At 47.7% G+C, this 16,155-nt stretch overlaps 1 protein-coding gene across 2 annotated transcripts in view; it reads left to right on the forward strand.

The window, feature by feature from the left end:
* The first annotated feature begins 2,125 nt into the window (after window positions 1-2,125).
* The window catches only part of arhgef4 (Rho guanine nucleotide exchange factor (GEF) 4), a 32,404-nt gene continuing 18,374 nt past the window's right edge, over window positions 2,126-16,155 (forward strand). The window contains exons 1-3 of one of the 2 annotated variants that reach the window (XM_084702746.1): window positions 2,126-6,326; window positions 8,185-8,415; window positions 8,740-8,887. In XM_084702746.1, coding sequence (XP_084558872.1) covers window positions 4,062-6,326; window positions 8,185-8,415; window positions 8,740-8,887 — 2,644 coding nt within the window. In that variant the 5' untranslated portion in view covers window positions 2,126-4,061. Of the gene's footprint in view, window positions 6,327-8,184; window positions 8,416-8,739; window positions 8,888-12,657; window positions 13,324-16,155 lie in introns of those variants that run through there. The other variant, XM_084702747.1, reaches the window with a different exon arrangement.

The raw sequence follows: 16,155 nt of genomic DNA on the forward strand, positions 1-16,155 counted from the left end.
TGTGCCTGAATCGGGCAATGCGTAAAAGATCCTCTGTCCTTTGGTGCCAAGGCAGTGAAGTAAAGTAGCTCTCTTGCGGGTTGTTGGTCAAGCATTGCCAGTTGCATTTATCACTAGCATGTAGTTGTCGAACATATGAAGCCAAGTCTCGAACGGTATGGAAGGCTCTCCAGGACAAGGCAAAAACATTGCAGGCGCAGGAACGTTAACAGACATCCTGTCAGATTTGCAGAAGAATCCTCGTCGCCAATTTGTGGTGTTGTGTAGCTTAAGAGTAACAACAAGCAGGATGACATTACAACTCTTTACTCAGAACTGTGTATAGCATCAATAGTGCGTGACTAGTAGCATGGAGGTTCACTCTTCTTCTGTCCCCGTGTACGTAAACTAGCTACCATTCATCACGGAATACAGCCTCCTAGTGGTAGCACAATATAGAATTGTGATGTTAGATGCCTGTACGCCTAACCCTAAACCTGTGCAAACAGAGAGGAAGGGTGACTGATACTCAGTTCAGTTACAAATACATGGGAGAGACAGAGAGATCACTAATATTGATTGAACTGACATAACATTGGTTCATCCAGTGGGGTTTCCCAGAAAGCAGGTTATGCAACATAACCGGGTAAATTAACCCACCAGCTGATTCACAATGTTGCAGCAACCTACTGGCAATGTTGCTACAACGCTGGGTGTCAGCTGGGGAGTTAACTTACTCGGATATGTCACATAACCTGCTTTCTGGAATACCCCCCAGGAGCATAAAGTATGTGTACTTGTACTTGTATGTTGTGTTTGTTTTTATGAATTATCTTGAGCATCTTAGTTTCAATGCTCTAAATGTACCATTTCTGGGACTGCTGAATATTCCCGTGGTTCACAGCAGTGTGTTTTATTAGGAGATGTACTGAGCTAATCTTGCAATCTTAGCCGCATTAAGCTAAGCTTTCCTCATCTCTGTCTCTCTTTCCTTCATGCCTCCCTTTCTGTTATTTCCTCAGCCTCAGGACGCTCTAGAAGACTGCCTCCAGCATGGGGTAAATCTGTGTCTGGAGCAGGGAGACCTGGGTCTGGAGCAGGGAGACCTGGGTCTGGAGCAGGGAGACCTGGGTCTGGAGCAGGGAGACCTGGGTCTGGAGCAGGGAGACCTGGGTCTGGAGCAGGGAGACCTGGGTCTGGAGCAGGGAGACCTGGGTCTGGAGCAGGGAGACCCTCATGATTGGAGCAACAGGACTGCTGGCGGTGTGTCAGAGGATTACTTTGACTCACGCTCGTGGCACAGCGACACGCGGTCGGAACTGGGTCCAGATGGCTTTTCAGTGATGCTGGACATGGACGAGCTACACACTGAGTGGCTCCTGGACAGCAGCAGCTACCCCACACTGGGTGACCCCACACTGGGTGACCCCACACTGGGTGACCCCACACTGGGTGACCCCACACTGGGTGACCCCACCCTGGGTGACCCCACACTGGGTGACCCCACCCTGGGTGACCCCACCCTGGGTGACCCCACACTGGGTGACCACACACTGGGTGACCCCACCCTGGGTGACCCCACACTGGGTGACCACACACTGGGTGACCCCACCCTGGGTGACCCCACACTGGGTGACCCCACACTGGGTGACCCCACCCTGGGTGACCCCACACTGGGTGACCACACACTGGGTGACCCCACCCTGGGTGACCCCACACTGGGTGACCCCACACTGGGTGACCCCACACTGGGTGACCCCACACTGGGTGACCCCACCCTGGGTGACCCCACCCTGGGTGACCCCACACTGGGTGACCACACCCTGGGTGACCCCACACTGGGTGACCCCACACTGGGTGACCACACACTGGGTGACCCCACACTGGGTGACCACACACTGGGTGACCCCACACTGGTTGACCACACACTGGGTGACCACACACTGGGTGACCCCACACTGGTTGACCACACACTGGGTGACCACACCCTGGGTGACCCCACACTGGGTGACCCCACACTGGGTGACCCCACACTGGGTGACCACACACTGGGTGACCCCACACTGGTTGACCACACACTGGGTGACCACACCCTGGGTGACCCCACACTGGGTGACCACACACTGGGTGACCCCACACTGGGTGACCACACACTGGGTGACCCCACACTGGGTGACCACACACTGGGTGACCCCACACTGGTTGACCACACACTGGGTGACCACACACTGGGTGACCCCACACTGGGTGACCCCACACTGGGTGACCCCACACTGGGTGACCCCACACTGGGTGATAGCAGGGCCCGGTGCAGGGAGTCCGCCTCCAGCCCCAGGGAGACTCCTAGAGACGTACGCAGAGCAGGCAGAGGCATAGAGAAGCACTGCATCACATCACTAAATAACGGCAGCACAGTGACAAACAGGCCAGACACAGACACACACTCTCTACGCTGCACACAAACATACCGCACAAATGTTCCAGACCAGCACTGTACAGATAGACAAGGCATAGACGCACACAAAACTGTAGTTCAACACCAACGCACAAAAAATCACAACTCTGGACAGCAAAACCACAGAGAGATTCAAGACACTTCTACACACAACAGAGATATTCAACACCAGCACAACGCAAGCGACCACAACACTAACACTCCACACCAGCACAGCACAGAGGTACACTTCTCAGAAGGCACAGACACATGCAACATACAGATAGACAGCTCAGAGGATAGTATTTCAGAGGCTCAACAGCAAAACACAGAGAAACATCATACAGATTTACATAACTCAAACGGAGCAGACCAACTTAGCACAAACACAAAACACAAGTTCTTGATTCAAAATTACACAGAACCTGTGCCCATTCATGATGTAAATGAACAAAATTCAGAAAAAAACTGTAATCCTCAGTTCACAGTAAAACTTGATAATCAAATTTCCTACATATCAAACATCCCAGAGACTTCCAAACACTCACAGCAGACTGAGGAGGCCGTTAACACAGGAAACGGGAGCTGTCCCTTGGAATTATACACAGAGGCGGGACTTCCTGTTTCATTAAGTGTCTGCGTTCTAAACCCGTCTTCCCCTGCACCGGACAGGACGAGGGTTCGTCCAGCTGGAACCCAGTTCACCCCACCTCTCTCACTTACCAGGCGAGATGGAGATGGTTTTACCTGCACTCAACAACAAACACGAGGGCATAAACAACAACAAACCCAGAACTCAAGTTCCCAGGAGGTTTACCCAGGGCAGGGTCTGATCCCTGAGCTCCAGGCCCAAGGGGACGGCGGCCTGGGCTCACCCAAGGGAGAGGAGCGTATTTTGGGGCAGAGGGCAGGTGGGGGGGGCCTGGGTGTCCCCACTGAGCCCCAGCCTGGTTGGGATCAGATACAGTTTGACACTGCGGAAGAGTTTAAGGAATGCCTCATTACCGAGCCCCACATAGACACAACTTTCCACTGTGATAGCTCAAGGTTGGAGACCTCCTCTCAGCTGTTATTGGAGACCAGAGCAGAAGAGGGGAAGTCATCCCATTTCCTGTCCTGGGAGAGAAAGAGAGATGAAGCAGAGAATAATATTTACCTTCAGCAGGGGCAGGATATTGTAGCAGAAAGCACAGCTCATTCCTCAGAGTCACAGAACACTGGCACGTCAGCAGAGCACAGTAGAGCGCATCAGAGCTCCAGGGAAACAGAGCAGCCTTGCAGCCCTAGCGGGATCTTCCTTGAACTCTCTCTCGACACACACGTAAACTTGACACAGTGTGAGTTTAGCACAACTAGTAGAAAGTCAACTGAACCAGCCAAGACTGGATCCATTCACAGCTCAGAACCTCCAAGCTCAGTTCCAGAGCAACCAAAGCTGAATCGCACCCCTCCACCCCCCTGTCACGTCAAGGCCTCTCCCCACTCCTTCTCAGACTCCAACAACAACACTAAACCCAGCAGGCGTTCATCTAATGGTGACGTGGTGACCAGAGGGAGGTCCTTGGAAGACAGCAGGTTTGAGGACAGAAAGAAATCTGCCCCCTCTGTCCTGACAGACTCTGCCACTTTTACCCTTAACCCCCCCAGCATGTCCAGGACATCCACTTCAGCAGACTCCCACCTCCTGAAAGACCTCCAGGACTCGGAGGAGTTCCTGGCCTCCCTGGACTACGAGGCCTACTGGAGCAGCGAGGACTCGGCCGTGTCCGTAGACCACACTGAGGGAGAACCGTTCAACTCAGCGGACGTGGAAGAGGTGGTGAGGTGCCAGGAGGACGGGGGTCTGGATGCCAACATCATCCCCCAACAGGGAGGCTGCAGGGAGGCTGAAGAGGTACGTCATTCTAACCGCGCCAAGTCCTCATTTGTCTCTCAGTCAAACTCACTCACAAAGGAATGCCTCAAACCCACAGTCTCATATTTAGAGACCAGAGATTTCCTATTAGAAGGCATAGACAAAGAGGAATGGCAACACAGCTCCCACCCACATAAACCTTCTGTAGACAGAGAGAGCTGCAGTTCACCTGAAGAGGAGTACACTCTGGCTGAGGAGTTCTGCTGCTACACTCCCCCTGGCCCTCATAGTGGACAGCATGGCGCCAGGATCGTGAGACACCCTGACATTAGCCTCAGCCTGCTCTCCATCAGCAGCCTCGAGCCAATCGTAGAGGACGAGCGTTCCCAGGAGAACTCTGGGATTGTGGAGGATGAGGACAAAGTGGAGGATGAGGAAAGGAGAGAGTCTGCTATAATAAGGCCTGTTGAGGAGGAGGAAGGGAATGTTGCAGAATTCTCAGAATCTTCTAAGAATCATTGTCATTCTGAGGGTGGGAAGGAACACTGGTCAGAACATCGACCAAATCCTCAAATATCTGAACTTGATGACCTTCAGTTTACAGAAGTACCCCAGGACAGAGAGATGGGTAGCAACAGGCACTTCAGCCCGACCTCCATGTTCTGCGACTTTGACACGACCAGCATCAACAGTGAGGAGACAGAAGAGTCCAGTTTGGGAAACACAAATGTGTGCAAACAAATAAAAAAGAGTAAGGTTAAGGCCAGCCAGTTAGGCTCCAAGTTCTCTGTCTTTGCCAAGATGCCTTCTTTCAGAAAGGGCGAAAGTTTGAAAACCAGAAAGGGAGAGAGTTTACCCCGGGAGTCCCCTGATGGGCATTCTGATCCCTTCTTCTACAAATCCCTCATAGCGGAGCAGGGCAGAAAGCAGGAGGGGCAACAGGGGGACAACTCTGATGACGAGGTCTTCATCAAGGGAGACATCCACAGCCAGACTGTCCAGAAGGCCTTTTCCTCTTGGCGCTTCGAGACAGAAGAGGAGGACTATGGCTTCTTTCCCTCCACACCACGCACACGCCATGTCCAACAACTTTTCATCCAGACCTCCAAGGGAGGAGAAGACACAGGGAAGGTTGCTCTCAGCCCAGAAAGCCTTCACATCAGCCAGGCTCAGACAGCCGAGTCCCTGAGATATAAGAGGAACAATGACGGCCTCACCCTGCGCATGCGCATAGCCCAGGCTCACAGGTCCTTGTCTAGCCTGTTTGAGTTGCGCCCCGTGGAGCCTGAGGAGCAAGTAAATGCTGGGATGGAGAGCGAGTCGGTGAAACACTCGTGGAAGAAGTTGAAGAAGGAGCCGGAGATGCCCAGACGGACCGTGTCTGTACCAGACGCAGAGAGCAGCAAAGACATCATGCAGAACATCAGAGACCATGCTTCCAGCTTGGACAAGCTGAGTGTCCCTGGGTCACCCTCCAGTCTTAGAGGCCAGCGTCACACTGACCCTCTGTCCAAGAGGTGCATCCCACAGGACAAAGGGGAAGACTGCCTTCAGGGGTGCAGGTCCGAGGGTGAGAGGAGGAAAGGCCTACCTAATGGTCTTTCCATCTCGTTCTCAGACTCTGGTCCTCCTTCCTCGGCCACTCCCCTGTCGCCCTTGAGCACTGCTTCCGTAGAAGCCCAGCTGCCCTCATGCTGGGCCAGGTCACCAGCGACATCAGAGGGTTCGGCAGGCATTCCTGTGAGACCCATGAGTCCCAAGCCCTGCAGCCCCCGGCTGGCTGCCCAGCGCAGGTCCTACTCAGCACGGGCTCTGTCCCACCTCTTCATGGGCCAGTCCGCCAGCGTGGAGGGCCTGACCGATCCCCCGGAGAGACCCAAGACCCTGAAGCCCCAAGCGGGACCCATCGGGGTGGCGGGGCCCCTGGGGGTGACGGGGGCCCTGGGGATGGCGGGGCCCCTGGGGGCCTCCCTCAGCCCCCTGGAGATTGCAGACAGTGGTGGGAGCAGCCAGTCCAAGATCAGCCTGCTCACCTCTATGTCCATCAATGAGTTTGAGGTAAGACAGAACAAAATGCCATGGCAGTCTGAAATATGGACAATGAGATTACAATGTATGGCCCCTAACCCTACACAAATGTATGGATCTCTTTTCATTACATTCAAAACTGTAACTCTAAAACATCACCAAAACAACTATTATATTTTATTGCCTAAGACATTCTCTAACACACATCAAATCAAAATAACACCCCAGACACAGTTATCATTTGATCATATGACTTTCTATGAGAATATGAGAAAAGGGAAACACTGTCATGACATTCAGTTTGGGTTCCCTCTTGTTTTGTTCTCCATTAAGATAGAATGGCCTGCCTGTTTTTCTGATGAACATCAATGTAAATCGAAGAGATAAAAGAAGCCTTGTTTAGCCCTCAATCAAGATGCTGGGGAGCTGCCAACTCCCTTTAACTGCCCCCAGCCAGCTCACCCCCAGAATATAAAACAGTTCATCCATCCTCTCTCCACTCTTGCAGTATGTGTGCGCACACTTGTGTGAACATTCTTGTTTGTGTGTCTGTATGTGGGGAAACAGAACAAGAACCTCTTTATCCTTCCTCCTCCTTTCTTGCTCTCATTCCCAAAGAAAGGGACCAGGAGGAGTAAATAAGCAAAGTCAGCTCTTTCTTCCCTCCAAAGGTCTGTCACTAGGGAGAGTTAACCGTCTCGTTCTCTTGTTCCTCCATTAACTTTGGTAACAACCTCAGCTACCACACCACGCATAGCAGGGCACACCCCCTCTAGTGGTAGCAGTAGGTACTACCCCTCTAGTGGTACAAAGAGGTAATACAACCTCAAGTGGTAACAGCATTTTTTTATCGCGAGATTAACCTCCTTTTTGGCCTAGCAAACTTTGTAGTTTTTTTCACATGCTGTTGCAACAACTAGCATCGTTAGAAAAACTACAAAACCACACCGGATCTAACGAGACCGAAAACAAAACAACAGGCACTGGTTGAAATGCAGGCAACATACTTGTTTGGGCTTGCGAGCCGGCCAAAGAGTAGTAGGCTAACGTTATGGTTTGAGTGGAAGGCGAGCAAGAGAGATGCCAATAATGCCAATATGCCGCATTGGCCCGTGAGACACGCATTTCCACCATTTCACACGCTATAACTCCACACCTTGAATTTCTCACTCTGAAAAGGCAACGCTAACCAAGTTGCCCTGCTAACATTGTAAACAGTAACAGACGAGGCGCAAGTACATGGAGTGTAGCAACATAGATGCGCAAACACCTGTGAAAACACGCCTGGGGGGGTGCTATGCAGCATCATTTTGGTTGGCCCCACCAAATCTCACTCCAAGGTTTTTGGATACCACAACTAAGAACAAACTTACTGCAGCCATAGCTAACTGGGTGGCTACTGCATAGGCCTGTTAACGTTGTGGAGGACAAAAAGAAATCAAGGGCCATTTAAAAAGATAAAAGTGTGCGATTAATTGGTAGTTAACTGACATTAATGCGATTAATCGCAATTACATATTTTAATCGTTTGACAGCACTAATTATGTTATAGCTTTGTATTGATGGACATAGGAATTGTCAGAGGAAGTTGAGTGTATCATGCATCTGGGAAGTAAACTGAAGTGATTTAACAGGTGTAAATGTAAATGTAAGAGCAGTGATTGTATCATACCTGTATTTAATGTGCTTTAAGCACCAATACATGATGAGTCTTATACAGAACAATTAAACTGTGAAACAGCAAACATAAAACATACCTATATTTCTAAATAGTTAATAGTACAATGCTGCAACTGGATGTTTTATTACTTCTCCATGCAGTTTGTTTATAATAAGGCAGCATCTCAGTCGTTAAACTTGATAAACCAGTGAAATGTTCATTCAAAAGGCCACACAAAATGGCCATAAACCAGCCAGTCAATCAGGAGGAAAAAGTGCAGTAGACAGGAAGCTTCATGGGACTGCCCCGGTGAGATCTACACCAATGAGACGCGGTCACCGGATTGGTAGTGACGACCTGTGGATTGAGGAAGAGAAGAAACGGCAGTGGGCGCTACGCCGAGCGGTGAGGGGCAGCGTGGGACAGCTGAACACCCACTTATCTGAAGATCTGGAGAAAGTAAGACCACCGTGACAGACTCCACAGCAAGATGGAAGTCCCCTCCTCCTTCCTAGTCTTCCTTCTCTTTCATCTGCCAGACATCTGGTCTTCTTCTCTTTTAAGTTTTGTTTTTTGTTCCTTTTTTGTCTTCTTTATGTCTTTCATGTCCTGCTGTTTAACTGTCAGCCACATCACAGACACAGTTAATCTCCTCAGCAAAGCTTTATTCAAGTATATGATTGACATATTGCCAAATGTGTTTTTTAAACATTAACCAACAGTATACAAATGTGAAGTAAAAAAAAAGGCCTCATTTAATCCCCAGCTATCCTTTCTCCGCAGGCCCATGCCCGAGTCTCCCTCTCAGCCACGGAGGCACTGCGGACCATGTACAGGCTATCTGAGACGCCCCTGAAGGCCCACTGCTTCTCCCAGAGCACCCCTGTAGGACTGGACTGCCTTGGCTGGAGAAGACGCCCCTCCTACCACTGTAAGTAGCCTTCCTCCATGTAGCATAGTGATCATAGATTTATTAATGGTAGCTTTATTACCCATGGAGCAGGGTTAAATTGCACGGTAGAGCTGTATTTACCATAGAACAGGGAAATATAGCTTGGTAGAGCTGTATTTACATGCCAGCAGCTTCCATTGAACAACAACTTTATTTGTCCCTGCAAACTCAGAGCCCAGTCCAGCCACGTAGTTCTGTACTTTAACCAGCAGGAGGCAGCACATACACTGTATTCAGAGTAAATAGTTTACATATAAGGCAGCACATTCACTGTATTCTGAGTAAATAGTTGACATGATGTAAGGCAGCACATTAGCACCTGACTACCCCCCCTCCCACAATTATTTATAAACCATGAAGAGCTTCAGGAAAGCCATGACGGCAGTCTGAAGAATGTGTTCTGCATTAGTGGCACTTTTCCATCTTACTGAGTCCAGGAAAGTCCAGGCCTCCTCTTGGGGAAGGACACAGTGCTTGAGCTGTCTGGTTATTCTCTCTGTCTTCTGGTGCTGAAGGGAGGGTAAAGATAAACACACTCTATTAGGAATGTATTTGCAACACATTTTAGTTCCTTATTCAGGGCAGTTGGATAGCTTGGTGCTTGTTTCCTCTTCTTGTGAGCGTGTGAGTGTGCCTGGGGAGTTAGGGTTAGAGCACGGTTAGGGTGACTTAGTTAGGGTTAGGGTATGGATGTGGTGACTGGCTCAGATTGGACAGAGGGGAGCTAAGGAAGTGATATTACTTCATATCAATGACAGGTAGCTTTTACATAGTTACAGGCTGTAGCGACACACACACAAAGATACAAAACAATACAGACAGTTACAAAACAGACATGCGTGCAGGGGTTTGTGTACATGGGTGTGCGTCTATAAGTGTGTGTACATGGGTGTGAGTGTATAAGTGTGTGTACATGGGTGTGCATTAGGGCTGCAGAATTTATCGAATGTTAATCACAATCACGATTTTGGCTTCCCACGATCAAATTCCCATGATTGAGGATATTTAAAATGCGTCATAGAACAATTTTCTTTTGTTCTTTTTTTGTTTTGTTTTTGTTTACTAAAATATATTTACACAATCTCAAATGGAAAAAAGTGCCCTGTTGAAGTTTTGCTACATTTTCTTTATTATTTTTTATACATTAAAAAAATATATACTTTAGTATATATTTGTACATTAGCAGGAATGTAGCACAATATGGATATGAATGCACACTGTAATTTTAAATTTTTTATTACCACACTTTCTGTAAATTATACGTGTTTTTTTCTGTATTTCTGAATTACAGGAAATACAGATAGAAAGACAATGACAAACTGTACATTTATAATTTTACATAACAATTACAGCCAAATGTTGCTACTTAAAAATACACAAAAATGTCTGTTAAAACACATAACTTCACTTTATCAAAACTAGCTATTTTAACTGTTATTTTGCAGATATTTACTTTCATCCCACATACAAATAACTTAATAAACCAATTTTTGGTTTACACATAGGAACCTTGAATTGTGAACAGAGCTCGGGTAGTTGACGTCATGCAATCCCAGCATGCACCAGTCAATATCAAAGACTACAAAGCCTGCAAAAGCCTTTTTGGGGCTATCTTGTTTATGATCATTGACCAATGCACTTAAAGGAAAGCTCTCTCTTTGAAGTCGCTTTTGATAAAAGCGTCTGCTAAATGAATAAATGTAAAGACGCCAGAGTAAGACGAAGATAAGTTGATTAGATGTGTACCGTCAATGCTCCTGTTACCCAAAATGCCACGCGGCAACCTGAAAAGCTACAGAGTTAAAGGTTTAAACTTAGTTAGATAAGCATTGTTTTGTTTTGTTGTTGTGTTCGTTCTGTTTAGATATGTGTAATGTGATGGTCTGTAGTTTGGATACATTTAGTGTTCACTCTGTGTGTGACTGTTGTCCAGTTAGATGCCGATCTAACCTGTCTTTTAAATGGACCTGCGATAAAATATAATCTCGGCCAAATTGTACAGCTAGCCGGCGCTACAGGTATAATCTGGAGCGCCGGTACTCTCTGTAGTATTTGGATACTGATTGCAGCATCTGAATGCTGTGTGTTGTGCACACGAGTTGCTTTAAATGAACATGTTAAATCATTATAACTTAATTTGGCTTTATTCATTATTTTTATTTATTGAAAAAGGCGTTTTTTTACAGAGAAGTTATATTAATAAAAGTCATGTTTACCGGCAAAGAACAGCCTGTAATGTGATATTACAGATATATATTGTACATTTGGTACTGGAAAATCACAATTATTTTACGGTTAATTGATGTTAAGGAAAAAACATTTGTTAACCGTAATTTAATGGGTGTAATCTGGCGTCCCAGCTGCCAGATTGTTCATGTTTTTACACTTTTTTTTTGTTTTACAGTGCAGTAAAATAACAGTGACAATAAGTTGTTTTGGTTAAAATCAACAAATAATCGTGATAATTAATCGTGATCTCAATATTATTCCAAAAATCGTGATTATCATTTTGGCCATAATTGTGTAGCCCTAGTGTGCATGTATGAGTGTGTGTACAGGGGTGTGCGTGAATGAGGCAACAGAGTTTCACAGTTAGGTCAGTGCTCTTGAGGCAGTCAGCATCACAGTTCTTCTGGGAGCAGGTGAATGGGCTGGATCTTCTCCTGAAATTGAAGCATTGAGGCATGGATGTTGAGCTGTAGTAAGAAGGACATGCCCTAAATTCCTGTCAGGGACTTTGCTTGTGACAACAGAAAGTCAAGGTCTTTATTTTCCAAACACATGGTGTCAGAGGCTGTCAAGTGGTGTCACTTAGAGAACATCCTTCATCTTCTAGTTGTGTTGAGAACATGGAGTTCTGTCCTCATCTCACTGATGACTGAGTGAAAAGTTAATCATCCTACAGAAACAGATAGTGGATGGTCAGTTACAGGACCGGGGTGAGGGCCTGGGTTGGGGGCCTGGGTTGGGGGTGAGGGACTGGGGTGAGGCCCTTGGTTGAGGGTGAAGGACTCCATTTACATGTTGGGTTTATTTGCATTTTAGGAAATTGTATCAAAGTTGGATTAACTAAAATAACACTCACTGTGATTACAGAAAATATTTGTGTGTATGTGTACAGATTAGATTGTACTGGGCCAGTCTCTTGTGCGCTCTCCAATGGAATTAGTAAGTACGTGTGTGTGTGGCTGCTTCAGCTGATTCCTCTCTGTCAGACAGGATACCACATCCCTGAAGCCCTGTCGTCCCTGGCAGGTTATAAAGCACAGGAAGCTTTAGCCTTGACTGTCAGCTCTCATCAGCCCCTCCTCTAACCACACAAAGACACACACACAAGCGCACACACACTCATGAATACACAATACATACACAGACCACACATACTTTTTCTCTATTTCAGAAACACACACGCTTACAAGCACACACCCAAACACACACAACATGACAAGAGCGTTGGTGCTTTAGAAGCAGCGGGGGAGGGGGGGCAAGGGGGTACCCTGACAGGCAGAGTGGTCTGCATCAGATCTCCTTGCTTAGGGACATTAGAGGAGCCATCAGCCTTTATTCCAACCCAAAATGACGCAGCAGAGCCAGGGAGCCCCCCTAAAAGAGCCCCAGTGATGTCAGTCTAAAGCCGTGTGTGCAGACGAGCGAGAGCAACAGCGAGCAAGCAGGAGAGAGAGGGAGGACGAGGCAGAGAAAGGGAGGGAGGGAGGCTCTGCATTCGAAGAGAGCAGCAGAGACGCTGAGACCAGGGTCTGAAAGCTTTAGCTACCACGGAGGATAGAGGATAGCTACAGACTACAACACTCTTCACCTGCCTTTTCCTACCTTGCTCACTGTGAGCTGGGGTGGGAAGAACCTAGCTGCCCCCGCCCTGGACCAGAACCTCCAGAAACACCACTTGTGGACTCTGCTGCCCACTTGAAGTGCTTGGCTGCCCAGTGCATCGGGGGTGGTTGTGGGCTCGGGTTAAGACTAGGGCCAGGACTAGGGATAGATCCAGGACTAGGACTAGAAATAGGGCCAGTACTTGAGACAGGGGTAAGGCTACGGCTAGGCCAGGACTTTTGCCAGGTCTAGGGCCAGGGCTACGGTTCCGGCTAGTCCAGGACCAGGCCAGGACCAGGCCAGGACTAGGGCTAGGGCTAGGGTTAAGCCAGGGGGGCAGCTACCGCGGGGCCGCATGAGGACCCAGCAGGGCTCAGAGGGGCCTCTCCCTGGCAGCAGCAGCGGCAGCTCTGGACTCTCTCCTGGCTCCGACTCCGACAGCAGCCCCAACACCAGTGGGGGAGGAGGAGGGGACATGGGGCTGGGGTGTGTGGGAGACAGAGGAGGAGGTGGCAGTTTAGGAGCGACTCTCAGGGGGGTCCTGTCACGATACTGGAGCCTGGAGAGTCTGCACTCTACCACAGGTAAGGCACGGGTGCCTCACACTCTTATACACATACACACACACACACACACTCACTCTTACACACACTCTCATTCTCATACAGACTCATAAACACACACACTCACTCTTACACACACTCTCATTCTCATACAGACTCATAAACACACACACTCATACACACTTACACAAATGTAATGCAAACACATTTGTATGTGAGGTGCCTCATGTCATTGATCAGAATGGGGGTTGCTTTTGGCTGTGGGGAGGTTTGTTGTATGTACAGGGGTGACCTTGTTGTGTCTATAGGGGTGGGCTTGTTGTAAGTAGGGGAGTCAGATGGCTGAGCGGTTAGGGAATCGGGCTATTAATCAGAAGGTTGCTGGATCAATTTCCGGCTGTGCCAATTGACGTTGTGTCCTTGGGCAAGACACTTCACTCTACTTGCCTCAGGGGGAATGTCCTCTGGATAAGAGTATCTGCTAAATGACTAAATGTAATGTAAGTACAGGGGTGGGCTTCTTGTACGTACACTGGGGTGGACTTGGTCTATTTCACCCTATGGAGCTGGTTTGGTTGTGTCTATAGGGGTGGGCTTGTTGTGTCTATAGGGGTGGCTTGTTGTGTCTATAGGGGTGGCTTGTTGTGTCTATAGGGGTGGGCTTGTTGTCTGGGAAGGGTGCTTGTTGTGTCTATTTGGGTGGCCTTGTTTTGCGTCTATAGTTGGGCTTTTGTGTCTACAGTGGTGGGACTGCATTCAGCAACCGATGTAAACAGTATTGACTTCCCAAGTCTTGTCAAGATGCTCTGGTTAATGACATTTAAATACTGTACTGAAATTAGTGAGCCAGAAGGGTAAATCTTGTTTCCAAGGCTAACACGATTAGCTACATCAACCACTGTAACTTGTGTAAAATGCTAACACTGTTAGCTACATCCACTATTATAACTATTTGAAAAGGCAAACACTGCCAGCTGCATCAAACCTTTTCCTTCTCATCACAAAGCGGCATAATGACTGGTTCTAAACAGCGGTGCCATGGTTATGGCTACAGTAGGGTGGATTGTTTTCAGACTGATGGCTTAAAATACTGACATTGCTGATGTAGACTTGGTAGTTTTAGTAGACTAGTATTGGCATGGTGAAGTGTGTGTGTGTGTCAGTGGGTTTGCCTGTGTGTGACTTCAAAATGTGCATGTGTGTTATAGTGTTACATGGGAGTTTTGGAGAGTGGCAGTATGGTGAGAGGGTGTTTGTTGGTCTTTCACACACCTTATGTACGTAGACATGCACACGCACACACACATGCATGCACACACATGTGAGATACAGTGGTACCCTAACCCTACCATGTTTCAGTCATACATAGGATCTGCTCTCCCTCTCTATCTCTCTCACCCTGTCTCTCCCTTTCTATCACTCTCTTACACCCATCACTGTCACACACTCTCTCTTACACCCATCACTCTCTCACACACTCTCACACACACACTCTCTCACACACACCCTCTCTCTGACACCCATCACTCTCTCACACCCCTCACTGTCACACACCCTCTCTCCTACAACCATCACTCTACCAGGTAACAAAAGTAGCTGGAAGCCAACATTTGTTACCTAGCTCCTAGGAATGTCCTGCGCCAAGTGAGATGCCCCAGGTGTCCAGATCACACACAGCACATGGCTTTGCCACAAGAAAATCATGCTTATGGAATATTTGATGAAGGATTTTCACCCACCACGTAGATTTTTTATTTATTTCACCATTTGGCCTCTGAGGGGTCAGGTGAAAGGTCACGGACAAACCAGGAAGCCAGGAGGTCTGTGGGAGCAAGATTGATAGCTGTGTCTGTGGTAGTCGTTATAGAATTTCTATCCTGTCCTGTTGTATGTGGCTGATGGATGGGAACAACCAGTTTTAGAATCTGATTTAAACCGTGGAGTTCTGCTTAGGGAATGCCCCTGTGAGGTCATGAATCTACAGCAGATGGGCCACTGTTACTGGCCACAGATGTAAAGCAATCAAATACAACCATCTTTGCAAGGTTCTCAGCCAGTCAAAGTTACAAATATAAACTGGCACTGTGGATAATTTCCCTCAAATTAGGTAGTGAAACCTCATTTTGAGGAGATTGGTATGTATAATCCATACCATAATATCCATACCATAATAATTCATCATTCACCTCTGCCATTCACAATTGCTCCAAATCTGTCTGGAAAAAAAGGTGGTCGTGTTTGATTGCTTTACATCTGTGGCCAGTAACAGTGGCCCATCTGCTGGTAAAATAATGAGGTTAATTATCCATCGGTTTTATTGTCGATAGTTCCCTCAACACAAATGGCTCTCCATTAGCTTGCAGTTAGCCACTGTAATTGTGGGACAATTTCAATAACAACAAAAGTGTAATTTTCTCTTGTCACCGTCGCCCCTCTTGCATTCTCACAGTGGAAGCGGCCATATTGTTGACAGACTACAATTTTCTATGAACCTACTGAAAAGGATTAGGCTAAAATAATGTATCCATGTCATCGGAAAGACAAATGGTGGGAGAGGCGGTCTTTCTCCTGAAACAAGTATCCCAATCTTCCTCTCCTCTATCGCTCCCTCTCCATCTCCAATTCCCTCCTTCCCTCAGTTCTCCCTCCATCCCTTCTTCCTGCATCCTCCTCCCCCTTCCCTCCATCCTAGTTGTGTCTAGTTCTGCTGACAGTGTCTCTGGAGTGTTGAGAAAATTGATGACAAAAAGTGAATGAGAAAGCTACTCATTAATTAGCAATTTATTTTAATAAAGATGTCATTTTTGCACTGTAATAATGTTTTTGTTCACTGTGCCTGGTAGCTGAGATGTG

This window comes from Hypomesus nipponensis, chromosome 8 (assembly GCF_054491055.1).
Source record: "Hypomesus nipponensis isolate SF chromosome 8, ASM5449105v1, whole genome shotgun sequence".
Lineage (NCBI taxonomy): Eukaryota > Metazoa > Chordata > Actinopteri > Osmeriformes > Osmeridae > Hypomesus > Hypomesus nipponensis.